The 27,853-nt window shown below is 37.3% G+C and overlaps 1 protein-coding gene across 15 annotated transcripts in view; it reads left to right on the top strand.

Annotated features, from left to right (window-relative positions):
- R3HDM1 (R3H domain containing 1) overlaps positions 1-27,853 on the top strand; it is an 85,028-nt gene that overhangs the window by 14,281 nt on the left and 42,894 nt on the right. For 12 of the 15 annotated variants that reach the window (XR_008467595.1, XM_054207898.1, XM_054207899.1 and 9 more), the window contains 4 exons: positions 16,539-16,747; positions 17,626-17,836; positions 25,459-25,500; positions 25,947-26,036. Coding sequence is in view for 14 of the 15 variants with exons in the window: in XM_054207898.1 (XP_054063873.1) it covers positions 17,666-17,836; positions 25,459-25,500; positions 25,947-26,036 (303 nt within the window). In the remaining variant the exon portion in view is untranslated. The remainder of the gene's footprint in view (positions 1-16,538; positions 16,748-17,625; positions 17,837-25,458; positions 25,501-25,946; positions 26,037-27,853) is intronic. The other 3 variants (XM_054207904.1, XM_054207911.1, XM_054207901.1) reach the window with 2 other exon arrangements.

Genomic DNA, 27,853 nt, shown 5'->3' with positions numbered 1-27,853 from the left:
AGTACAACTATCAGAGGGTATTGTTTTGTCAGGAAAATGGTTTTGAAGTGGTTATGGCTGTGTTGTGTATCTTTACTTTTTTCTTGAGAAAGCCTAGAGAATCCTTCCCCCCCTCTAGCAAACGCCTGATTGCTTTCTAGACTGTTTTTCATTTATCTCTAGAATATCTGTTTTGTATGCTTGATATGTGGTATTGCTTTGAAATTTAAATTTAATTGAAACTTTCTATTTGCGTATCTGTTTCTGAGCTTATAATGCCTATTCTGTTAGGTTGTATTTCAGCAAATGTAATTGTGTGTGTTTGATAAGAGATACAATTTACGCATGTTCTGAGTTGAAGATCGACTAAGTCAGGATTGCTAATGCAATTGTAAACTAGCCCTGAGTGCTCCAATTCCCGTTTCCAGGATGAAAGTGTTATAGGGATAAATGTTAAGGCGTTATTTCACAATATTCAGTTTAAATTATTTTCTTATTTCACATACATTAATGAGTTATTTCTGTATTCATTTACATATGGTTGTATTTGGCACTGTATAAAGGCATTCATACAGCTGTAGACGCAACATCAAACATGCATTTATACAGTACATATACAGTACATTTCCTATGCAGGAATATTTCAGGTAACTGTTGTTTCCTGTCAAAATCCTCTCTTCCTTTTTAATGCTAAACACAGAAGCCTGGAGGACTGTTAATATTAAGCTAAAAATTACTTTTCATCTCTTAAGGAAAACTTTGGTTATTGTAGGCATTGGTGGTTTTCTTGCCATTTCAATGTAGTGGTTGTAAAAAAGCCTCACTGAAGGGATTGAAATCATAACTGGACCCGCATTTTAGGATCTTCCACCTTAGATTGCCTCTTTTTTTTTTTTCTTTTTTCTCTTCCCCTCTCCTCACTTCAACAATCTTTTCCCATTTCCCATTTTAATGAAATCTGTAAATCATGAGAAACAGTGAACTCCTGGAAAGAAGGAATGTTATCGAATAGAATCTGGACAGCTAGAAGGTGGGGATTATGTTGAAGTGCCTCGTGGAATTCACTGGAGACTTTTTTTTTTTAAGCTGCTGCTGAAGGAAGCTGCTGCTTCTAGTTATGGTGGGAAACATAATTACTGCTATTCCTGTCTTTCAGTTAGAGCAGACCAATAAATGTGTGTAAGGTGGGGCAACGGTTTTGCTTTTGTTATGAGAAAGCAAACCCAGACCAGTCTATCCTCTCCTGTAGGATGACAGCCTCCAGGATAGGAGTCACAGAAGCTAATAAGAGCCAAAAAGAAGCATTTGATATGTTCATGACTCTTTATAATGTGGGCATGTGAGTTTCAGGAAAAATAACAATTTTCTAAGGGGCAGTGCAAAGTATAACAGTAGTTCATTGCCCAGTTCTCCTCTTTTTCCCCTGGGTACTGCTTTATTTCCTGTTCAGGGTTAGCTGCAGCTTGTTGCTGACCCTAATGATTAAAAAAAATACTCCTAGGTTCTCTGCAGTGGTGTATGTGAATGCCAGATCCAACTATAACGTGTTAAATACACATGTGCACAAACACATGTCTTCCTAGTGTTGTGTATGAACACTACTTAAAAGATTATTCTGATATTAATGTAATCTGTATGTTGCATCCAAAAATTAAAAACTGTTCTCTTTGGAGATATTCAAATTACAGACCCTGCAATGAATGTCTAGGAGTCTTTATCATGGAGAATAATGCTTCCGTTGCAGACCAGGTGAAAAAAAAGAGGTGAAGCCTCAGTGAAAATACCAAGGGCCTCCCAGAATGATGTATTTTGTATCTGTTTTCTTAAGGTTATTATAGACTTGTCTGTTGGGAGCTAATTGGGTGTCTTGGTGGGACAACAGGTGTGAGATAGCGCAGCATTATCTACATCAAAAGAACCATGAAACCATAGCCTGGGGTAGAACAACAGGAACAGCTGGCTTGTGTAGTAATGTAAGGAGGTAACTGTTGAGTAGAGAAGAGATAGCCAGCAGTTACCTTGAACCTGCTATGCACAACAAGGAAACAAGTATTCCAAGAGCTGCCAGCTTCAGCTAAGGGAAAAAGCTTACTTTTTTTTTTTTTTTTATTTTCCTATGATCCTGCTGGTCAGGGATGACAGCCAAGATGCATGGGTGTGCGCTGCTGCCATTTGCAGCCAGTAAGAGTGGAGGCTTTAAAGATGGTGCACAGAGGTTGCGGAAAAGCGGAATAACAAGCATACAAAGATTCAGATTTAAACCTCTCACAGACCGTAGCAGTCTTAGTACCAAAAGATATTTTTGTGTGTATTTTGTTTATATACATTTACAAAAAGATCTTTTGGTGTGGAGACTGCTATGGTCTGTGACAGGTTTAAATCTTCCTGTGCTTATTGTTCGTTATTTATTATTTCCTATGCTTGTTATATTATAGAAATGTGTATTTGTGTATGTATATATACATGTGCATATATCTTATATGTATGTATTTAGCTTTGCCACTTAAAAATGTATGGTCCTGATCTCCTGTTGGTCAGGAATGACAGCCTCCCAAGATCCCACCTCCCCTTTCTGGAGCCCCCAAATTAAAAATACTGCTCCATTTGCCTTCCAGCCTTACTTGGTATGCAGGATTCTTCAGAGTGGTTGCTAGAGGAGTACAGAACGGGGATTATCATTCTGCAGTAGTACTGCTGAGCACTGTGGTAGTGCTGCAGATGGGGTCGTGATAGCTGTTTCTCACAAGAAGATTAGACTCCTGGTCTGGATACTGATTTTGGAAGTATGTTAATTAGCATTTCAGAATAACTGGCTTTTTTTCTACCCCTCTGTTCAGAAAATATTTTTCTTCCTTATTTGTGTTCTGATAGCAGTTATGTGCCAGTCCAGAAAATTATCATGGCATTCATACTGTCATTGACAACTGCATTTGTCTGCTGGCACTGTGAGCTAACTTACTCATGGTTTTTTAAGTTGTGTTCACAATGCCAAACTGAAGAAATAAAAATGTTTAGAAAGGAAATTAATATCTTTACAGTATGAACATTTTTGTCCTACTTCTGTGTCACATCAGAGTTTTTTTAGCGTGGTATAAACTTTCATTTTGAGAGTAGCCTGACTGTTAATGGTGACAAGTGATTAAAATCTGTACAGCCATTTTATAGCGCATTTACAGCTTCAGAAGGCTTTTGCATCAGTGGCTTGTTGAATGGCTAATGAGGAGCTCGATCTAGGCTCTGCGCATTTTGGTGGCTGTGCCTGGTGTCTGGCTGGGTGTCACTGCCAGCGCGGCACCCAGCTGTTGATTTTCTATTGTCTGAGAGCCTTCAGCAAGTGCCTCAACAGACCGCTTCAGCGCGGACGTACGGACGCCAGGCAATCAGCTAAGCATGTCTGTGCAGCACGCTTTCTAAAGGCGCATGCACAGCATTGTGTGAGATGTTATGGAAAGCACGTCTTCAGTAACTGCATAATGAAGCAAAATGCCAATATGATGCAGGTATGTGAGTTCTGAAATAGGGTATTTAAATGCTTCCCGAAAGGGGAATAAAATATCTGTAGACAAATTGCAGTTTGCATTTGGTTTTCCTTTTTTCCACAAAAGCCATTTTAGACTTAATCAATTAACAGAGATCATCAGCATCCCTAAATCTCTTCTTTCTTTCAACATTAACATTAAAAACCCTTTTTCTTATATCATCTGGTTTAATAACATCATTCTTGCTGATTTTTATTTACTGGATATTTTACTTGTCGTAAGACTGGAAAACCATTATAAATATCTTTGCTAAAACAAAACTGTTTCCCTAGGTAGCAAAAATGGGGGAGATATCTATATGTGTAGTTTTTTTGAAGTGTTACTGTTATCTCCATTCTAATGAGGAACTACAATTTAAATTAAATTTTTTTATAAAGATAAGTTTTCAACTGAAAAATAGATTTCAAATCAAAATAGCAAGAGTATTTACAACAAGCTACATAAAAAATGCTTTTTCCTATGCAGGGTGTTGGTGACTCCCTCTTGTATTGTGGACCAAATCTCCTTTTATTGAGATCATAAGTAACTTTGGGTGTCTATTAAAAATCATGACACTTGATTCCATGAAGATCAATGGTCACTTAAATTTTTTTCAGGTTTCTGCACTATCAAAGCAGACTTCAGAACTGCTGTGGCTCTGTTATAAACTGAGCAAAACCACACTGCTAACAGATTAATGTTTGTTAAGTAGACAATTTTAAAATCCTGATTTGTTGTTACATGATACTTGTAACAAACAGATTTTTAAGCTACCAAATGATGTACATATGTATCTTGTTGATGTGATGTAGTATTTTGTGAAGCTATGGAAACAATACATAGGTGAGACTATTGATAGTGGCCCATAGAAAGTTTTGTGGTGTTTCTCTTGTTGTTTGCTTTGGTGTGTTTTATCTTTATTTTACTTCATTTACCTTATGCAGTAATGGTATGATAATTCACCAAATTGGTGATTCTTGTTATAAGGGGGAAAGAAAGTGCTGGTTGTATTTGAAGCTTTTGCGTCATAACTTTTTTGAAAACCAAGCCTGCTTCATAATCTTGAGTATCTAACTGAATCTTTAATCTGGCCTGGTAACTCTAGGGTTGTATTCCTACCATCTGCTGTGAAAATTTGTATGTCTATTTTAGAGAGCTCTTTTTTGGGGGGGTGGGGTGGGTGGGTGTTGTTACTGATGGAAGTACCAAAGGAAAAATGTTACCTTATATATTCTAAGAATAAAACCTGAATTTTATATAAAAAAGATTGTTGGCTGCTGTGTGCAGTTCTGCATAGCTGTTTTCAAAAGAAATGAAAATATGCTTCTTTTAAGAAAGCTGCTATTTGAAGGATATCCACTGAAAAAAGTCACAGGCAATGCTTCAATTTATCTACTTAAAATAAGTGGGGAAAAAAACACTTCTTTTCCTATTTTGGGGTTTTAGTTTCCTGCTGTCTCATCTGAGGGCATGTACTTTATTTGATGATACAAGTATTCTCTTAAGTGTTTTGAGTACCAAGATTATTTTTTTTTACTGCATCTGAAATGAAAATTTGTACTCTATCATGTTTCTAATACACTAGCATTAATCAACGCTGAGCTGAAAAGACTCTTGAAAGATACCTTTGGTTAGTTTACAGTTTGGTAATATAAAACAAGTTTTTAATTTCTTTAATTTTTTTTTAAAGCAACCCTAAACGGCTCAGGCTATACTTACACTTTATTGTGCTATAAAACCTCTGTCACGTTTAGTAGGTACTGATAATGGCATAAAGGGAAAACCAGTTCTTTTTTTCACAAACTAATCATTTTATTTCCAATGGATACAGGAAAAACATACTGTGACTTTTCTTTTTTCTTTTCCATTTTAAGGCCTTAATGCTAGAAATCTAGCTTCAGGGAATGATCTAATAACAGGTGATGCTTCAATTTTTAAGAGTTGTTTTTAATAATGGAAAAAATTATGCGAGATAACAAGGAAGCTGATAAAGGATGATGGATGAGCATGCAGTATAAATAAAATAAGGATAGAAAGGTAAGAGTTGGGGATTGCTTGAAAGATGAAATGGCTTGAAGTTGGGGGGGAGTGTTGGTGTGAGGGCACGGATACAGAACTGTGTGTACATCTGCCTTAGAGCTCCCAGAGTAGAAACAGCTTAAGAGACAGGAGGAGTTTTTCTAACCGTCAGTTAGGTTTCTCTGAACGATGTAAGCTAAGCCAACAAAATCTTCCGTCAGCATAGTTGTTTCTACAGAGCTTTTGCTGGTACAGCAATGTTGTGTGAGAAGGGCATTCATGTTTCACCTCCCAGGCCAACAGAACTATGCTAGCAAAAATTAAAGATATGCCATGTTGTATTTCATAAGCCTTTCTAAATAGCTCTTTCCTTATGCCTTTAGACAGGATGTTACTTGGGGGAGGAGGGTTTAGCCATTCAACACGTGTATTTTCTACTAACCTAATACTTTGCTCTTTCTGAGGTATGTAATTTTTTAAAGGTTAATGCAGTTATAGTATTCAGGCTAAAATGGCTTTTGTCTGCCAACGTACGTTACCCTGTGCAGATGCTTGCCAGTGAGACAATGATATAAAAAATAGGTTTTAGTTAACTGTCTTGCAAGTCTGTTTCAGAAATTATTTTATTCCTCTCTCCCTCTTCAGCTAAAAAAAAAAAAAAAAGGTGAGAACAGATCCTAATGGAGCTACAACTTTAAATAGTGTATAAACTGTTTAAGATTATTTTAGTTGCCCTAAAGAGAGTGGACTAGCCACAGAGTTCTGTTTTATAACAATACACATATGCTAGACAAGTCGGTTTTAATCCAACACAGATTGTTCAGTGCTAGAACTATAATTTGATTGGAAACCCTGCATCTGTTGAAACATGTGGATTGAACGTTCCTGGTCTGTCAGGAGGACTTTGATTGTTCTTCGTGTTGTGTAGTTCCTCTAGTCAAAAAAAGGATTGCAGTGGGGTTTTTTCCTTAGGTGGTATCATAGTATGCCAACCTTTTCCTCTTCCTAAAATGGTTAAATTTTCTGTTTTTTTTTTTTTAAATTAAAAGTGCGTATTTTGGCACCATACAAAAAGAAAAATACCTGAAGCCTGCTAGATTTAATAGTGAGCTGGAAGCACCTTAGCAGAACCCCTTTGTCATGTTACGTGTAGTAGGGGCTGCATCCTGAGGACTGTTTCATTTGCCATGAGGAAACCAGATAAAGTTGTTTACTTCCTTTGATGTACTTTGCTCTGATTGTTTGTATCCTAAAAGTCCAAAGTGAAGTCCAAGAGGAGAACTAATAAAAGAATGACAGTGCTCTGTGCAGAATGGAATGGCTGACCCTCCTCATGAGCCAGCAGTCCCAGATTACTCTGAAGAAGCACTGTATAGTGCCAGTGTTTTTTCAGTCTATCGGTGTACACTTAAAGTTCTCCAAGCCAGAAATTTTGAGTTTATGGCTAACAAATGCCAACAACAAACTCCTGCTGATCTCCACTTTCATACTGTAGTTTCCTATCAATATGTAGAATAAAGATTGCTCTAGTCTTGCTGGTTGTTAAATTTTTTATTTCCATGTATGCAACTATATTCCTGAAGGAGTTACCTTGTTATTCTTTGTGATCGTCAGCTAAGCATATCTATTGCATTCAGTAGTGGACTCGCAGGAGAAGGTGAGGCAGGGTTAAAGAGCCTTAGATTATTGCTCAGAATTTAAAATATAAAAAAAGGAGGAGGGATAGTTACTAATAATACATCTTGGCCTCTCACGTGGCTATTACTGTGAAAGGTGTTCTTTTTAAAAGCCTGTCAGCTTTCTTATGAGCAATGGTAGTGTCTTGTTTTATAGTCCAAGTGTGACAAAGAGGGGCACTATGTTGTTTTTTTACAATTGTTTGAGAGATTGTAGCATGCAGAACTTCTCAGTAAAGAAAAGGAGGTCTTTAAGTATAATGAACTACAAGACTGAGGGCAAGTTTCAATTTTTGTTTCTGATATGCAACATTATTATTGTGCAGATAATATAGTGCTGGTAACCCGTACCTGTACAAATTGTCTATAGGCTTGCAGTAGATGTTTGACAGGTACTTTCTGGTGAATCTTGCTGCTGTGCTTTAAGACAATGTCTCTTTCTGTCTTTCCTTCCTCTCTGAAGGCTGTTGACTTTGCACCAAAGTCAGTGGATGGGAAGGTGGCACGATGGTGCCTGAGTCACGCAAGCGCAAAGCCCTGTATCTTGGTGTTTGCAGTCAGTGAAGGTCTGTGAGAGCACAGACACCAGGCCAAGCTGGAGTGATTGAGGTGTAAACACATTCTCTTCTGCCAATTTCTGCTGTTGTAGTAGTGCCTCTGATAGAGGGACGGGACAGATAAATAAAAGAGCAGATTACTTTGTATAACCAGTGCAGCAAGATTAACTAGAGCATACCTATGAGAGCCTCTTATCGGGTTCACAATTGCAGGATTTTCCTTCTGTCTTCTGAATTTTCTTTGGGGGGAATGTTCTCAAGAAAGTCTGCAAATGTCTTCTGGTAAATTTGGTGCTATTTCTGTTCAGTTAATTTTTTTAATGATGTCTACACTCAGTACATAGTAAGATATAACATTCAGTCCTTAATTAATTTTGGAAGAGGTAGAGTAACTGCACATTATGCTTTTGTATTCCTATTTATCATAGAATCATGGAATTGTTAGGGTTGGAAGGGACCTTAAAGATCATCTAGTTCCAACCCCCCTGCCATGGGCAGGGGCATCTCCCACTAGACCAAGTTGCTCAGAGCCCATCCAGCCTGGCCTTGAACACCTCCAGGGATGGGGCAGCCACCACCTCTCTGGGCAGCCTGGGCCAGTGTCTCACCACCCTCATGGTGAAGAACTCGTTCCTAATGTCGAGTCTGAATCGACCCATCTCTAGTTTTAATCCATTCCCTCTAGTCCTACTATTACCTGACATCCTAAAAAGTCCCTCACCAGCTTTCTTGTAGGTCCCCTTAAGATACTGGTAGGCCACTATAAGGTCTCCTCGGAGTCTTCTTTTCTCCACACTGAACAACCGCAACTCTCTCAGTCTGTCCTCATAGGAGAGGTGCTCCAGCCCTCTGATCATCCTAGTGGCCTTTCTCTGGACACGCACGTCCATATCTTTCTTGTAGTAGGGGCTCCAGAATTGGACGCAGTACTCCAGGTGGGGTCTCACGAGAGTGGAGTAGAGGGGGAGAATCACCTCCCTTGACCTGCTGGCCATGCTTTTCCTGATGCAGCCCAGGATACGATTGGCTTTCTGGGCTGCAAGTGCACACTGACAGCTCGTGTTGAGCCTCTCGTCTACCAGCACCCCCAAGTCCTTTTATTTGAAAATCTGATTACTAAATAGCTTGGTAAACTGAATCAAATAAAAAGTATCTTCCAGTGTTGTTAACTGGTTAATGTATAACTTTAAAACCTGTGTAGATGGTATCATTAGGAAAAGCATAAATCTTTGATTTAAGCTATTTAAGTCAATGCAGCATGGATTTATTTGTACAGCATTTTCCAGTAACCAAATATAAACAAGATTAGGGAATTTTTTGATTCATGCTTCAAAAATGGACAAATTTCTTATTTAAACGCTATGTTATTAATAAGATCAGATCTGTACTAGGGAGGGTGTGATTCTCTGCTCCCTAGTTAGTTATTTAATGGATCTCAAACTTTAGACATAAGATAACATGCAGAAAGCACGTGCACAGAGTTAATGTGTGTGTTGGCTTTTTTGGAAAAAGGGAACAGCTGCCTCTGCATAATTCCAGTTTCTGTGTCTCACAATTGTACAGAGCTGCTTTGAGTTTTCTTTAAGAGGAATGGTAACCTTAAGATCAGCTGCTACATTTTTATAAAAGCTGTGTCATAGATTTTAAGTCTTTGAATCCGTGGGCCACAGGGGTAAGTAAAGCACTAATTGAGAGAGTGAGAGTGAAACTTTGGTTGCAGGCCCTGGCTTATTGCTGTCAGAGCATCTGTGAGCATACCTTGGTCCATTCGTGGGTGGGAGAATTGTTGCTTCCTCTGTAATTCCTCCCTTGCTCTCCAAGTCAGGATTTTTAAGGTTGCGTGGAGTTTTTGGTTTTGTTTTTCTTTCTTCTTTCTTTTCCTTTATCATCTGAGGCAGTTTCATGTGGTCCTTTTCCTGTTCCTCTCCTAAGGAAAGTTTTCCAGAAGGGACTAATCTGTTCCAAATATAGGTGCCTATCGCTTGTCCATCTTTTGTCTCAGGATTCATCTACAGGTTCTCAGTTAATAGAGACTTATTTTATTTTTTTTCCCCAAAAAAATTATAATCTACACCTTCACATAGCTTTTTTTTAATTAGGCTGGTGCTATTGAAGAGTGTCCTTAATTGACTACTGGGGCAGAGCTGATATAAAAGTCACTGCTGCAAAAAGAGGGGGGTACAGTTCTTTCTCTGTCCCTCTCGTTGCTTACTCCATGCTGTCTAGCGCTCACATAAACTTCCTGTGCTCCGCCATAGCTCAGTAGCCCAGCAAAAACTACCCTAGCTAAAGAGCTTTATGGTTCTCAGTCACTTCTGGTTGAATCACACCATGGAAAAGCTCAGCAAGCACCAGAGATGATGCAAAGGTGGAGGTGGGGCCACACTTACAGGGAGAAGAAGCAGCAGCAAGACCTCCTGCTTTTGACAGCAGTGGATTCTCTGTTGACTTAGCTGTCTGAGGCATCAGTCCAATTTGCCAAAATTATTTGTTTCTGAGAACTGTGTGTAAATAGCGGTCCTCAAGAGCTAAGCAGTAACTGGATGCAGTAACTATCTTTTAGTTATACCCATGGTTTTTGTTAATGTAAGAATGAGATAATTTTGATCAGTATCTTTGGGCTTAAGGCATAAACATTTTCCCCTTTCATCCTAACAAAGAAACATATGTAACTTTTTGTGAGTGTTTTTGGTTGGTTGGGAGGGTTGGGTTGGTGTTTGTTCTAGTCACAGGAACCCTGAGGTTCTGATGCTAATATAAATATGCTTATATTGTGTTTAAATGTTTCCTGAAATAATTGAGGTGAAAAATAGCTGGAAAAGCTCTTGTTGTGGCAAGTCTTTTATATAAGAGTTTTCAAAGATTTGTTTTCTTTCCCCCCCCCGCCCTTGGGAAGGTCTTGACCTTTGTCAAAAATCAAACAAACCAAAAAAAAATAGCGCTTCCACATCCAAGCTTGTATCACCAGTGTGCTAGGGGTAAGGCAAGGCTCTGTTCACAGAGACTTTGCTGCATGAAGCTGCTGCATAAGTCATGGCACGAGACCAGTGTTTGATGTTGGTTTTTTACCATGCAGCTACTTCTGTAACAGAGTTTTTGAAATAACATGGATCTTACACAAAGCTCAGGTCTCCCAAAGGAAAAACCAGTGATTCCCCTTAAGTAGTAGCACACCTTCTGATGAGGACAACGCTACTCTGGTCTTCTTGTAGTAAAGGTAATTGTTTAGTGCAGAGCATCTTTTATGTATTTTTCCCTTCCTGATACTTCCTCTCTAGGGAAGATTATCCTTATAATCCTGCTTCAAAGAGAACAGAAGTAAACCCAACCTTGATTCTTCTCAGTTTAATAGAATAGAGAATAAATAGTATAGAAAATAACCTACCACTGTGATTCCTCTGGTATGTGTACATACATAAAGGGTCTTTTAAGCAGAGGAATGTCAGCTCTGTGACTCTAAGCTAGGGAATTAAGAAATAAAATGTAGCAAAAGCAAACCAACAGCAAAAATGTGTAATTGTAGTTGTCTGTTATTGGATTAATGTAGTTTGTTCTCAACTCTGTCCCCACTGTTTTGAGCACGTTCCCAGTCTCTTCACTTACTTTGATTGTGAAAGAGGGTTCTTGTAGTTGTGAATGGAGTATTCCTGATTGCTGGTCAGAAATCTTCTCTTGTTACATCCTATGCTCATCTTCCCCAGGACTGTGTTTCTGAAAGACATGAAAGTCTCTGGAAGTATGAAGTGTTTTGGAAATGCATACAGGAAATGTAGATGTACTAGAGAGAATCAGTTCCTGTCTGTATCTCTTCTTACATTTATCATATGGAAAATACGTGACAAATTCACTTGTATGTAAAAATTTGGGGCAAATACCAGACTTTCTTACTGCCTGTCTCTGTGCCTTACTATTAACTGCCCCATCCGCCCCAACTGCTGCTTGGTCCTATATCTCACGTGTCTTTCCTGTGTTTGCTGGTCTTCTGGTGCTGGGATAGGCAAACAATTCAACTACTACTGCTTCCTGCTTTAAATTGTAATACATTGATTGGTTTTGCTTTATTTTCTTTAACGTAGATATACAGTATGGCATTGTCTGTACTGCTTCACATAAACTTGGTGTGGTTTCAGGAAGAGTACAGATGGATAATTAAGTTCCAACCTTTAATGCTCGAATAATAAAGTTAAAGCAACTTGTGAAGAGAAGTACAGCTTTACATGTAAGTAGAGTAAATGTTGAGAGCTAAGACAAGTCACTGCATACAGTCTGGAGATTCCTGAATGACTTGCAACAAGCCTTACTGGGAATTCAGCACTAACTGATTTTGACTGTCAGGTTAGGGCGTAAACTACTTATAATCATAGTAAAAATGAGGTAGGTGGATATTGTCCACAACAAGGGATACTCTTTAGACCTGTGCAAGAATTCTGTTGAAATATCTGGTGAGCAGAAGCCTGTTTGAGAAACAGATTCTCATTTTACCTTTCTACTGACGGTGTGTCCACTTTGTGTGTTGAATGTAGATTTTTTTTTTTTCACCCCCACCCTTCTAATCCAATTTCCTGCCCTGAATTTGATTGATACCAGTTATTTTGACAGCTCTTCCTGGGGTCTGTTCGACAGCAGCGATATCAATAATAGCTTTAACAAAGAACAAAAAAATCACCATCTGTCTCTTACCTTCTTTTTAAAAGAAAAAGAATCAATTTCTTTCATCATGGGCAGAGCAAAGCTTCCTGTCTGCATGTACACTGCCAACAAGGAGGAGATGGAAGTCTTGATGCCTATTAGAGAAATTGGATTAAGTTGAGTAGATCCTGTTCCCAGAAATATCCTCACTCATTACAAGTCAATTTAGCAGGTTTGCATATGACGATTTTCAAGTCAGAACACGAAACAAAGGACCCAGTGGTTTTCCATGTATCATGATTCAGGTGGCTTCCATCATAGAACTCAGCAATGACTTTGCTCGATGTCTTCTTTTTTATCACTTGTACTCTGGGTTGCGCTAAAGAAAGCGGCGAGAGCACAACATTGACAGTTTAGACCTCCATTCACAGCTGATAACAACAGTTTTCTCTCTGAAGAGGCATACATTCAGAATAGTTGCCTAGACAAAGTGGTTACCACCTTCCAGAAAGAGAATTAATAGAATTTAGGATGAATGGTTGTGGTATAGTGTTACCAATATGATGAAGAAGGGGAGGAGCATACATTTCAGCAGTAAGTGTCTAGAAGGAGACAGCAATCCTGAAGGTTAAGGAAAGTAAATATAACATGTTATCCTCCACTCATATGTACTTGTAGAAGTCCTTGTACTTCTTGTCTATTAAAGTAGGTACCTGTTGTTGTCACCTACAGAAGCTACTAAAATCGAAAGGCTTTTTTCATGAGATCTGTTGGTAGCTGTTTGAATTTTGAAGTGCAAAACCAGGTAATGTTCTACTCCCTAATATTCAGTCCTTTCAACTGTTCGATAATTTTAGTGTAGAGGTATTATGTCCCTCTTATTAAAATCTGCTGACCTATATTGGTCTTATATTGCCATCTAGTCTATGGCCAGTGTTGGGACTTGGTGTAAATTGACTTAATCAGTTTGCTTATTAGTACCTATTTTTTCTCCAAACAGTAGAGCGACTCAAAAGGTGTTCTTGCTTTCTTCTTTTTCCTGTCCTGCATGGGACACAAGAAATTATCATCCAAATGTATGGGGAGGTGAAAGAGGTGGGATTCATAAGGATGGACTGTGATCTGTCCCCCCTCCCAGTCTGCAGCACATAAAATTCCTTAAGTCCTTTTTAATCCAATTTGTGCAAGTTTAGAAACTAGAGTCAAATTATCTCAGCTATGAGAATTGTCTGAATTGGAGGAAACTTCAGGGATGGAACGTTACCTAAGTACTAGTAAGCGACTATTGTGGGTCAAGAACACAAGGTTGCATTACCAATTTCAATGAATCTATGGCTGTTATTGATAAAAAAAAAAAAAGTGATGTGTTTTTTTTTTTTTCAGGTAAGCAAAAATTCATTTTTCTATTATTCGTGTTTTGCTGTTAATCTGAAGCACAGGGTTTTGTCATTTACTCATGGGTGTGCATATAATGATTCCAGTTGACTCAAAATAGCTACATTCTATAGAACCAAAAAATACATAATATTTTGTGTCAATTAAACCACGCAGCTTTTCCTTGATTCTGTCCATTTTACTGTAGGTTACATAGCACAAAATTTGCAGGCTTTAAATCTTTCTGCAGGTGGAAAGTCTGTTCCTAACGAGTTATAAGCTGATGTGCAGTTAGGTTGTTGTAGAAAATATAAGGGCGTTTTTCTTGTGCATAAGTTTTCTATGTTGGCATAGGAAAGCAAATATGTTTGCAGCATGAGTTTTGCTAAAAGGGTATGCAGCCATTTTTATTTTTTTTTAAATGGTGGTGTAAAGGGACAGGAGCTCTTAGTGAATTTGATATAATTAAATGAAAGACTTCAAGATGTTGATTACAGTTGCTACATTTGTGACTTGTGTAGGGAGTAACAATTAAATTCCATTTAATTTCAAAGATTATATTTGTAACTGGACATAATTTTTTTCTGTCTTCAAGCCTGTAATCTTTTTTAACATTTCTCTAAATACAATACAAATCATATGTCAGTCAACAAAAACGAACAGCATTTCTATTGAAGTCTTGTTTACAGTAAATGTTGTTAATCTGAGCTTCTTCATAATCTTAAATCACCATCTGGATTGTCTGGAAAAACTAACTCAACAAGCAAATAATACTGCATATCCTTTGTTGCATTTCTGCATCCTTTTATTTCCAATTTGTTCTTTTATCTGTAATCCTTTCCCCTCCGTTACATTGAGTGAATAGGGTCTTTTACAGGCCTGAATCACAGCCCATCTTTTATCTTTCTTTTCCATACTTCTTTGCAGAAGATTTATTAAATCAAATGTTTATAGTATCTCATATCTCTTATCAAACTGTATGTTTCTTCAGATCTAAAAAAGTACCTGTAGCCAGGCTTTAATCTCACCTGCAAGGAAAGCTGGGAGTCTGCGGGCCATTGCCCTGGTCTTTCATGCCATCACTGTCTTCTCGGTCCTACTGAGAGAGTAGTTCAGCACGACGAGGTGTTCTCCTCAGAGTTGTAACTGTTTATCTTCAGGACGAGGTGTTGGGTGCTACATACTGTTTAAATGAGAATTTAAAATTCTTCTTACCCAAATCTCTTTTGCAGGGTTTATTTGGGGGCAAGGGAGAAATATATTATTTATTCTTCATTCTTTTTGTGCATGTATCTTCTGAAGTATTGCTTTCTGCTGGTTTTACAGTTGTTTTCCAGGAAGGGATCAAGAGATTGCAGTATCTTTATGTGTTTGAATGCAAGCTGGTGATGCTGTTGTGGAATGTAGAGAATATAAAGTATTTGCTTTATTTTGTTTCATTGTAAATCCTGCTTCCCATCTTCAGTTCTGAAGGTTTCTCTTGAAGCAGGGTATGGCTTTTCTCTCATGTAAAGTCAGTGTTAAATTTAGCAAGTTTTCTGTTAAGTTATTTTCTATTAAACTCTTTATTGAATTATTACACTGAATTATTAAAACTGATAAAAGGCTGGGCATTGTCACAGCCTGACTTTGTAATTTTGATATTAATTGCTTTCTAGTGACCTCACACTGCAGAATGCTTAAATGCTTTCAAATTCTTTCAACTAAGATGCAACTTGTTGGAGACAAGTTGCACGACTTGTCTTTCCATCCTTTCTTCCTGCATGTACTACAACTCTTCATTTTGAAAAAGAACAGTTTAGTGGAGGTTCTTCACCTACATTGATTAAAATCGTGTTTACAACCATGAAATAAATCTCATTTGTTTCCTAATGTCACTTCAAACAATTCTGATGTTTTTCACGTTTGTTTGTGTTCCTGAAACAATTCTAATTATCATGTGGCTCAACTGAGGTGACAAGAAGGTGTTCTTGATGTTTATTATCACTTGTACTGTTTTTAATAAGCCTCTGACTAGTCATGAGAAAAGCGTTTGGGGAATGCAATACAGAGAGCCTTTTCAGCTATTTTATTTCAGTGTATCTTTTGTGTGTTTTGAAAAAGAGTTGTGTTCTTTGCTTTAGGATTTTTTTGATATATTTAGAGGTTACATTTTGTTTGCTGTTAGATAATCTGTTGTTGCCTTCTACTTCAAATGCATCCTTCCTTGTGGGTGGTGATAGTCCTTATTTCTCAGAAAAGCAAAACTGAAAATGAGGGAAGATGGAACATTGTCGGTTTTGTAGAAATTTGTAAATCCTCATTCAGGGGCAATTAACTTTGTTGAAAATTGTCTTCTGTAATTCAAGCTGCCTAAAATATGGATTATGTATTGTGCTTGTAGATTATTAATTATGACAAAGAGAAAAATGCTGTTATGCTAACAGGGATTTGAGATTTCATGGCCTATTACTCCTCCATACCTGCTGGGCTGCTTGTCTCAAAACTGTGTTTTTGGGAAGATACCTGCTTCTGTATAGAAACAGAGTTTCACTAGGAATGCTAACAAATGTTTATCATGACTACTTGTTAATTCTGTAATACGGAAATATCTTGGAAGTCTAATGAAAAATGTTATTACTGCTAGATAAAGCAAGTAGAATGAATAGATAGGACAAATGCTGATTTCTTCTGTGGTGGTTTTTTTTTTTCTTGAAATGAATATTTAAGTTCTTGGCGGTCATCATGTTCCCTGTCCCCTCCCACTCCAAATAAAAGTATCATGTATTTCCTTTGTTGATTTTTAGGCATTCAAAAGGGATGTTCTTGCTGATTCAAGACAACATAGTTCTGTCCAGGACTCTACACTGGGGATAAGGACATGGGACTCCTCCTGCCAGATTCCAGATGGTTCATTACAACTGACATCTTGGTTGACAACTGTGAAAAGGAATTCTGGGTTGTTTTATTTTATTTTTGTGGGAGACCACAATCCCCAAGCTGTAGGACATATCAGGTACTAAATCAGATACTTAGATTTTTCCATAATGTTATTTGATTGTTATTTGTTTTCTGTGAAGGATTTTAAGCATTCAGATCTTATTTGGTTCTTCTAAGAAATGGAAAATATTTGGTTTTGCATCTTGTACTGTAGCTGATTAATGACAAAAGGTTGTATTTCTTATTTCTTAGGGAAAATTGGGGTGGTTCTGTTAGCTTTAATCATTAGAGTTATCTTTATGTAGTATTTAAAATTATTATTATAAATCATAATTACCTATAATTGTTGTTATTATCCTAATTAACAAAGCTGTCTTTCTGCCTTTTTTTATTGCTTTTGAGACAGTGCTTGATTTTATTAAGACTAGTTTTGCTACATTTAGAAGGTAGGATAGTTCCTGCATTCAGAACTTGTCCAGTTGTTACCTGGGCACTCAGAAACTTAAAAGTTTTAATGAAATTTATGAATGTTTGCACACTTGTTGTGTTATGATTCATATATTTACTTTCAGCCCCTTTAAAATAAATCTATATGTAATTGTCCTTTCAAATGAGAAGAGCTTCCCTTGTTTCTGTTGGAGAAACTAGTTTGATTTGGAGTATCTGAATGCGCAGGTGATTATTTCAAAGTACAGAAGGGCAAATGTGCAAGCATTATCCTATAGTGTAGCTCTTAGTTCTCATTTGTATAAATGTCTGTTATTATAAGTCTCTTGATAAAAGTGGTGAAAAAGAAAATGATGATTCTCTCGCTCCAATACAGGAAAAAATATCGTAACAGGAGGGGGAATCCTTTTTGCAGCAAAATCATGTTTATTCTGGGTAGCTGTTTAGGTATGTAATTTTTAAAATTCATTTAAAATTACTCAATGATCCACTTTTTCTTTCCTAAAGGTTCCATATTGCTTATAGAACTTTAAAATAACCTTTTCTAATGAGGATGTCTGATATTCTTACTGTAAAAGATGAAACTGATGCAATGAAGGGTTCAGAAGCTGAATTTAAAGATACAGACCCAGTTGAAAACCTTACAAAATCAGGAAGTCAGGAGCAGATTCAAGTGGAAAAGGATGAAAATTGTCCTGATAGCAAAAACAATATGCCGGTAAGAATTTTTTCACTAGTATATCATGTTATGAATCTGTATGCGTTCTCCCTTTCTCATGGTCCTCTTACCTGTTTCTTTGGTACAAGTCAGGGAAAACTTGACCAGTGTTAGCAAAGCAAGTAGGATGGTTATTGCTTCCTCTCTCCTCCTTTGCCCCACTTTTCTGTTTATATTCACGTAAATGTGAGAGTCGGCCATTTTTAATTGTTTGAAGTAGATGAATGATTTTGATGGGAACCGTACAATTTGTCCATCTTTGTGTTTTCCTGAGTGCACAAGTGAAATTGAGTTGTTTTTCATTGTAGCAGAACAAGAGAAAAACTCATCACTCAAACTGTCTTTTGCTGTTGCTGGATCCTGACAGATTTTCAGAGACTGGGCTGTGTTAAGAATACACTATATAGTAATAATGTTGTTTAATTAAAAATGCTAAAATGTTGAGCGTTGCTTTTGTGACCAAAACACTAGCACAGCTCAGTGTGTCTGCCCTGAGTAGAGGTGACCAATCTAGGGCTCTTGGGCTATGTGCAGCTTACAGGTGGCTCAAGTGTAACTTTTACAGCAGAGCTGTACAGTATGAGGCTAAAGTAATCGGATGTAGGTAATCCAAATCCCCAGGTGTCAGAGGAATCAAATCAGCAGAGCTCCTGAGGCCAGTAGGTCTGGGTCCTGCCCTAGCCACCAGCAGAAGGTCCAGCCTTTTCCTCCCTACGTCAATGGCGGAGTGAGCTGGTGAGCTATCATCCCATCTTGGCTACTAGACAGTACTCCCCGTACCTTCACCACTTGACAATTTTGGTACATGTTTTATTAGGTAGGAAAGCTTAGGCAGTCCTCATGCATACACTGAGGAGCTGATGCATATAAATGAGTGGCCTTTGCAAGGTGGGAGATGTAATAAATACAGAAATTGTGGCATCAGATTTCAAGTGAGAAAGAGAGAGGGGAAAATAGTATGGAAATATCTTGTGTTAAAGGAGAATGCACCAATAAGAACGGATTTATGGAAGCAGATTTAATACTCCTGAGGTTTAATTGTGCAGTTAGTGTTTATGCTCAAGAGTCCTGAAAGATGGGTCTCTTTCACATGGGACAAACTAGCTAACTCTGGGCTGAGGCTGCCCACTTAGGCATTGAAGACTGTACGTGTCTTAGATGAGGTGAGGAGTTAAGGAAAGCAGCTGAAATTTTCTATATAACCTAGAAAATGGAGCAAATTTCTAAGAGAAAACATGAAAGTTTGTGTTTGACAAAAGCTCATTTTCTATAGGAATTTTTTGCCTGTGGGTTAATAATAAACAATTTTCTGATAAAAATCCTAATTGGGATATGGGCTATAGCAGTATTCTCTTGTGGGTTGCAAAAACAGGGCAGTAGCTTATTAGATTCTTGTTATTGAGAACTGAGTTCTTTTGGGAGTAGTTTTGCTCAAGACTAACAACTCAATATTCCACTGAGTGAAGTAAGCCCTATCTGCTATGTTAAATTGTTTCCAAATAAATCTTGTAGACCACTGTAATAACAACATGGTTTTTACACTTTAATATCTGCTGGCTTTATTAAGGATGGCATCAGTGATAATTTTATGAAAAAAATAAATCCTTAAAATGAAATATTTCTATAGCCTATGAGAAGTAACTGCTACTGAAAAGCTGGTAGATGTTACAGCTGAGCTGGTGTTTTCTTTAATCAAAGGAATATCCCAGTAGTGAGCCTTAAAAATTAATTTAAGGCTTGTTTATTTTCATACAGTTTAGTAACTTGGGAAAAATCTCATTTACGTTTTCTCATTCAACAAATTTTGGCATGGAAACTTCTGTGAGACCAAGTGGCAAATCTGCCTTCCTGCAAACAAGTGTTGCTGTATAGTCAGCCCTAGTCTAGAGAAATGAATTGGCCGGGGCTGTCAATGGCTGGGGGGTTTGGCAAGGGGCTTGGCTGCTTGTTTTTGTTCTTGAACAGGAATAATAGCTGGTGGTTGAAATAATTTTCTGGCGTATGCAGGATGAACTGAACAACTGTGTAATGAAGGCTGTTTGATGGAGACAGCTTTACTGTGGTCTTCATTTAGTGGTGATGTGAGTGTTGTGTCCAGGAGTCTCCATCAGAATCAGAACATTGCTGTTGCATGAGCAGTGTAATTAAAAACTGAGTTTGTAGGCTGAGGATGTTGCTTTCCAGAGTGGTAGGAAGACAGTTGTTTACAAAGTGGAACCTTGTTAATGTAAGCCCTTTGCACCAATTGAAGTCAGTAAATGTTAATGTCATTTGTACTGTGGTAGCTGCTAGTGCAAATATATGTCATATATTTGAGGCTTTTTCATTGAAAGCATGTCTTATGCTAAAATACAAACCAAAAATTTTGGCCTGTCCATAGCAAACAAAACCTCTGGGAACAGTAGAGTAGTCAGCAAGTTTTTAACTAATGGATGATTAAATAATTTGCGTAGAGAAATTTCACTGGATGTACTACTTTTCATTGAGTGCAAGTTAAGTCTGTAGTGGTGGGAAAAAGAGCAAAGGATTTGCTGAGAAATGCTAGAGAAGATTATCAGCATCTTATTGGAATTTGTTGTGTTCTTTTGTTTACTAATTGAGTATATCAGAGGATGGGTTGGGGGGCGGGAGTTGTATGGAGTTTGGGTTTGGCTTTCTTAGCTAGTAGCTAATTGCTTAATAGGTTTCACACCTATTGGCAAAATACAGTAATATTCCTGAGTACAGTTATCACTTGATTTCTAACTTCTTTACGGCCAAGTAAGAAACAGGCTGTTATCCTTCCTCTGTCTAAACCTATCATGGTTTGCGTTCAGGTATGTTTCGGGATCTTAGCAGTTCCAGAAACCGGTAATAATATTTTGAAATGTAACTGTGTCTCTAAATTCCAGATTATTTTGAGATATTGTGCATTAGTAACCTATTTGCTGCTGCATACACTGTTGGAGGTACATTGTGCATTAGAAAAATATCTTATTAGAGTACATGGCTAGCACTCCCAATTTCTTTAAGCAATGCGAGAGTAGTATAATTGATATAGAGGTTATTAGGGAAGATTTTTAAATTGTCATATTTTGAAATGACCATCAAGTAACATTTAAATGAGACTGGAAATAGGAGGCACTCATATGAAAAGTACTTTTACGGAAGTAATGTCAGCACTATGGTTGTTTCTGTGATCAAAAAGGTTTTGGTTCACCAGTCACTGTTGCCACCTGATCTGGATAAGGTTAACAGGTGGGAGACAACATACTAATTCTGAATTAGCTAGAATACAGGGTCTGGAGTTTTTTGCCTTTGTCACTGGGTGGTGGGACAGGTAATAATACTTCATCCACTGTAATGACTGCTGTTACAAAGTTAATGTGTTAGGAAATAGTGACAAAAATTAAATAAACCACCTGGATTTATCTTGCAGGATAGTGCCTTTTATTCACTATTAGGAAGACTTTTTTTACAAAGAACCAAAACAATATTTAAGATCTCCACAACAATTCACGTTGGTTTATGTATATATATTTATTTATTCTACAATCCATGTGTGAAGGGAATGGGGGGAAGAAGAATGTTAGTCTTAAATACTGTCACCTCTGCACTGAAAAATAACAATTAATAAGTAGATATCCTTGATGGGACGATGATTTCCAAGGCAGTAACAGACTGAGAGAAAGCAAGCTGCATATCACTACATATCAGAAAAAGCACTTGCAGGCTGTGGAGAGTAAAACCCATGTACCACCAACAAAAAAAGCCTTGTGGAAGGATGGAGGCTGGTACATGAATACAGGAGTTGTATGCGTCTGTCAAATGATAGGGACAAGGCAAATGTTATATTGAGTATAATTCTGCTTTGGATTTATGCTAATTAAGCAGATATCCCTGTCCTTTGGAGGAATTAGATGAATTTTTTTACTTAGCAACTAGACACATCTCTCTCTACAAGTTTCTTCCCTCCATACTAGCACAGACCTTTTTCTCTGTCTGTTCCACAGCTTGAGTTCTATGAAGCCTTTCTTTGTGTCCTCGCCAGCTGTTTTGGTCTTGTCAGGTTTTACCTGTCTTTGTCTCCAAAATATGTGACTTAATACTTTTTAATAGATAAATGACTGAGCAGATTCCGTTTAGTTACTTTTGAACCGTTGAAAATGCCTCTGTGTCGAACATTGAAACTATTTTTCCATCAGTCATCCTCGACTGTGTCATGGAAAATTGCTGTCACTACTCACTATATACAGGACAGCAAGTAACCATAGACCACGCTGTTCTTTCCTTCAGTATTACAAAGCTATCTGCGGTTGTTAGGACTGTAGTCCTTAACTGGATATAAAATTGAGACCTAATTTAGAAGAAAGGTGAAAAACTGAATGTCCTTAGAACGCTCTTTGTTCAGGTCTGTCATGTCATGCCTGTCCTCTGAAATGTCCAAATGGTGCTTCAGAAATATATATAGTACTTTATTACAAAAACTTTCACACTTCTAAGTTTGCCATCTTGTGCCTGACCCGTTTTTATCCAACTCGTTTAGATAGCATAGTGATGATAGAGGAAGGCGTGTAACAGCTCCAGAGCTTTACTTTGTATTTAATATATATGATCTGTGGAGCTAATTAGGAAAAAATAAACCAGGCAAATACTCCTACTGAAAGCCTGGATATATATGATGATACGTGTCTGGTAAACTCTACCTAAATTCAAATTCCCTTTTTATTTTGTAGTTGGAAGTGTGGAAGCATAGTGATTGGTCTTAAAAGTTTTTGTTGTTTTTTTTTTTTTAAGACAAAAAAACCTACTTATTTTCATTATGCAATTGTTTCGAATATTTGCTTTTAAACACTGTCTTGAAATCATACCCATAATGACTTTAAATGGGACATAAATTTATTTTTAATCTTGCTTTCATTAACATAGTGTTTTTTCAGGTCGGTGAAAGTGTTGGAGAGCTGCAAATAAATTGCTCAATTTGCACTCACTAAGATTACGTATTCTAAAGTAGCTATAAATTGTTTTTCACAAATGGGGAACATAAAGCATCTCTGTATTTTAGTTCTGTCCTAATTTTCTGCATTTACTAAGTTTTGCTCCTACTAAAACACAGAGACCTGAAAAAAGAGAAAATGTGCATTAACAGCTACAACATGCATTGACTACCCGTCGTCCTGGAATTCCGGTGGAAATGTAGTTATCTTCAAGTTTTGTGAGTGCAGTTACTGTTGATATCGCGGGACTCCCGGGTTTGTATTTCCAGGCACAGACCTTATATCATAGGCCTTTTCTCACGTTAGCTGTCCCTGCAGTCCAGCCAGACCAGATTCGTTCTGGTATTTAGCTGTCAAGTGTGTGGTGCTTATCCCTCACAGTTACAGCTGGATGTGGGGGCTTGTATTTCAGGTTTTGACATCCTTGAAGTCATGCAGAAAAGCAAGAAATCTACACCTGGATTGTTTTACAAGGCAGTTCTTTCTAGATAACAAGTCTTAATATGATGGGTGGGATGATACTTATCTCATGTAACTTTGAGGTTTGAGTCATTTCAGTCAAGGGAGAATCTCCCTCCTACAGTGGCCCCCTAGCTCTTCCCAATGGTGTGTTGGTCCCCAAAAATTATAAAGTGCTCATGAAATTGAGTACCATGGTATCCAAATACCTTAGTTTACTACCCTGAATATCCTATAGTGCTTTGATTAACTTATTCCCCATAGGTTGCAAACAACTATTTAAAAAAAAAAAAAAAAAAATCTTTAAAGGCAGCATAATTGAAAGTGTCAGTTAGGTTGGCTTTCCAGCCTGGAAACAGAACTCTAATTCTCCAAGCAAGATGGAAAATGAGATACAACACACCTAAAACACTTGAAGGAATGTACCACCAAACTTGTGTCATCTACACACCTCCCCCCCCCCCGCCTCCCATGGTGGATCTGGGGTGTTTGCTTCTGTATACTCTTTTGAGTTACATACTGTCTTCAAAGCTTCCAAAATTTTGCAAAAGTTGCCCAAGTGTAGATTCTTTTGCCTGTTGTTTTGAGAGTGAACTGAGGACTCCATTGGCAGCGCTGAATTGATTTTAAGTTTACACTACTTGATTTGAACCCATCTAAGATAACTGATGCTGGAGTAATTGATATGAGGCTGGGAAATCATCCAGTTCTTGAAAGTGTAGCAGCTTGGTATAATAGAAACTTTGCCAGGGCTATGCAGAGTGCCAGCTTTCAACGTGCAATGTATGCTTTCAGCATAGCTGATCGAAAGAAAAAAATATTTTGCAGGTGACAGTAAAACTCAAAGTCTCTGTATTGTTCCAGGTATGAGAACACTTGAACTGTTTATGCTGCTCAAAAGCTCTGCAAGCTTCCTTTAAAAAAACTGATGATGAGTTCAGTTAGTTTTCAGTGCTGCTATTTAAAATCCTGTTATATAGGGGAGTTTAAATGAGCTCCCCTTCTGCTGCTCTTCAGCTAAGCTGGCACAACATCCGAAAAAGACATTTGGGACTTGAGGAAATGAGAGATAGTGGTTCTTCTGCCTTGGCCTGGTAGAACCTTTTACTTTAGGTTAGGTGTTCTTTTTAGCAACATGTATGTCCTGCTAAGAAATTAAGGCACTTGATAAACATCTGCTCCTGTGAGCCTCAGGCAGGGAGGGCTGTCTTCATATAGTTTTCAAACAGAATTTTTATTTGGTTTCCTTCTGAAAGGATACCCCTTTCGTAAAGGAGGAAATATTGTCCATTAAACAACATTTGACATTATATTACCAATGTTACTTTTTCCTTACAAATATTAGGCCTGTGCTCAGTAAAACCAATTCTGTTAAGGCTTGTCTGTTAATCAGTTCTAGTTCTACAGCAAAACCAGTACTTCAGTTATGTTATGCCACTCTAAGTGCTTCTGTTCCTGTGTAACTGTCACAGAGGGTTGAGTTAGCTTTAACTATACAGTTAAGAAATTGTTCAACGCTTTTGTTGATTCAAATGTACCTTTCAATCATGCATACTGTAGCAAAATTCTGGTAAAGCTTTCTTTTAAGAGAAAAAATAGTAATAAAAGAAGGGATCTGTGAGGAGAAAGAGCATATTAATGCATAGTAAGTTACTAAATTAAAGCGGGGGAAAAAAAGACCAGTAGCCTGTTTTAAAGTCCCTTTTTCATAGCTCCTAAGATGAAAGAAAAAAAAGCATTTGTTTTAACATGCTTATGATAGGTCATCATCTGTTTCCCTGGTAGAGGGGGAACATACCATTTTTCCAGGTAGGTTTCAGGAATAGGAAGAAAACTTATAAAAAGCATGTTATGTTGCCAAGGAAATTAGGACATGAGAATTTAAAAATGTAGGAGCTGGCTGAGAGAGTAAACTGCTTGGATCTTACTGAACAAGACTAATGCTTGCTTCCTGTTAAAGTCCTGTAATATCTATTGTTGATAAACGAAGAGGAGAAATCAAGGACAAGCACAATGAAAATGGGAGAACATATAATCCTTCAGCCAAAAGCACCTGCTGTTCCTTTCACCGATTTGACCATCATGTCAGTAATAACTGTTAAAGCTTTCTTTTCTACAGACTTTTGCATTAATAAAATTGTACTATTAAGTTTAATATAAACCTTTTCTGTTGTGCCTATCATTCAGCGGCCAGTGCAGTCTTTTGGACAGACAGCAAAAAGGTCGAAGGTACAGTACACTTGTGTGCTGGCATGCTAAGGAAGCCCTTCATGCTTGATGAAGCTTTGTTACTTTGTGAAAAGTACCTTTAGTTTTATTTTTTGGCATTGAAGCTTTGTTTTATTCTGTTGGATATTTGTCTTGCCTAGTTGTCTGCTTTTGTGGTTTGCCTTTATATTTTGGTGGCTTTTTATTGTTATGGAGAGAAACACGTTCCCAAAGATTTTATTTACTTTTCATTAGATGTGCTCTATTGTGCTGACAGTGCCTTCAAAAGCTGCAATTGCTTGGGTATTTTCTTCCTAAAGGAAATCATTTATTCTGTTGAAAATATTAAAAATGCAGTTTTCAGCCATTTTGTTTTAGATAAAATGAATGGAAAAAGAACGGCTTATGGTATATTTATATTATTTTTTATAAGCCATAGTTTTTTAATTTTACATACTTTCCTTTAGTCAAACACAAAGTTAAAGTTAGTTCGGAGCCTTGCTGTATGTGAAGAATATCCACCACCTCCCACAGCTGAAATATCACGGGACCTCCAGGTAAAAATCACGTTACTGAAGTTTCTGAAACAATTTGAAGTAACTTACTGTTGAAAAGAAAATCTTTTGGGTACTATGCAGACACAGTATGATTTTAAATTTTTATTAATACAGCTTTAATAGAGGTGGTAGTATGAGATGAAGAATTTGCTAATGGTTGATATCTGGGGAACAGGAAGAAGGGTTTTGTTAGTTGCTTTAACTTTTTAGTGTTACAGTGCACTTGAGGCAGTTTTAAACTGCTTAAGTGCTGTCCGCCATCAGTAAGACAGAAAAATGATGATGAATATGCAGCATAATTTATCGGCTTTTATATTTAGAAAAATTAAACAGTTGTAAGTTCTGGTGTTTTAGCTGAATTCCCGCATGTTAGTCATAATTGCTAATAATTCTATTAACACATGCCAGAGGTACGTCTGAAGACTAATCTATTAAGATGATGTAACACACTTAAAGCAGTTCCTAAATGCTGGACAAAATATGCATAAATACTTTAGAGAATTAAAAAAAATAATCTAGCTTTCCTGACTTTACCTTCATACCAGTCTGTATTTTTAGAGCAAAATACTATTATGGTTTTAGTTCTATGAATGTATGAGGGGCATCAAAATGCTTTTCTTGCTGCTCATTTTTCGCTCCTAACAAAATTGAAATGATCCTTAGTGACTTACTCATAAAGCATGTTGACTTTGCTGTTATTTGAAAAGCTTCTAAACTATCTTTTTCTGAAAAGTGTCACTTTCCCTAAGGAGAAGGAACCAGCAGAATAGCGGGGTGTGAGGGGCTTTTGCTGGGGGAGCGGTAACTCAGTTTTGGGGAGGGAGGCAGGTTGAGAGCTCATGTAGGTGTTTGTCATGCTAATTAAAAATTTGTAAGATAGTTGGTGGTTAGATCTACATTGCTGGGTTTTTGTTTGGTTGGTTTTTTCCTTGGGAAAACTGAGAAAATAAGGTTTTTTTTGTACTCCTTCACTAATATACCAGTTATTTGAAGAGTTGACTGGAGAAATTTTGAAACTGGCCCTGCTAATTTGATGAAAATCTAAATCTTGGATTTACAGGCTGCAGAGTAAGAGATTAAAAGACAACAGAAAAGTTAATGATATTTACAATGATTTACAACCGTATTGTAATGTTTTGCATAAGATTAACAAAACTGACTGTGAGATCTAGTTTAGGTTCAGTTGTTTAGTCTGAAGCAGTAGGGTTTAACTTGTTCTAACTATATCTACTTACAGGAAGAGATAATCCTAATTTGGTGGGTTGTTCATCCACAGTATATTCCAAACATTAGACATTAGGATTTTAAAAACCTCCAGCACTATACAATAACATGTATTTAATGGTTTAAAATCAGACATTTAGAGTAAGTGTTCTCGGCAGATGGCATTTGTTACTATGTCTCTGGGAATCTATCCTCAGCTACGTACTGCAAGGTTCTTGAAAGCAAGTATCGCAGTAGTAGAAGAGATGTGAAGGCCAGTTCTACAGAGTGAATTTAATTCTGTGATAATCCGAGTTTGTATGAAAGGAATACCATAAACCAGATTGTATATTAAGAAATAAAATTAGATCTAGCTGAGAGTTTTCTTTAGAAACACTAATCTAGAAAAAATGGCTTATGGATCCCAATAACTATGCAAATGACTGAAAGAACAAATTTAATTTTTCCCTGTAGAGTGGAGAAATGCATGTTGAAGACAAGAGCTAGAAGTAGGAATTTGTTACAAGTTCTGATGCTGGAGGGTACATCCTATGGGGCACAGGTCTTCCATGACCCTCTGTAACAACTGATACAGGCAATTTCTTCACCCATTT

This window comes from Rissa tridactyla, chromosome 7 (assembly GCF_028500815.1).
Source record: "Rissa tridactyla isolate bRisTri1 chromosome 7, bRisTri1.patW.cur.20221130, whole genome shotgun sequence".
Classification (NCBI taxonomy): domain Eukaryota; kingdom Metazoa; phylum Chordata; class Aves; order Charadriiformes; family Laridae; genus Rissa; species Rissa tridactyla.
This window is presented reverse-complemented; position numbering and strand designations above follow the sequence as displayed.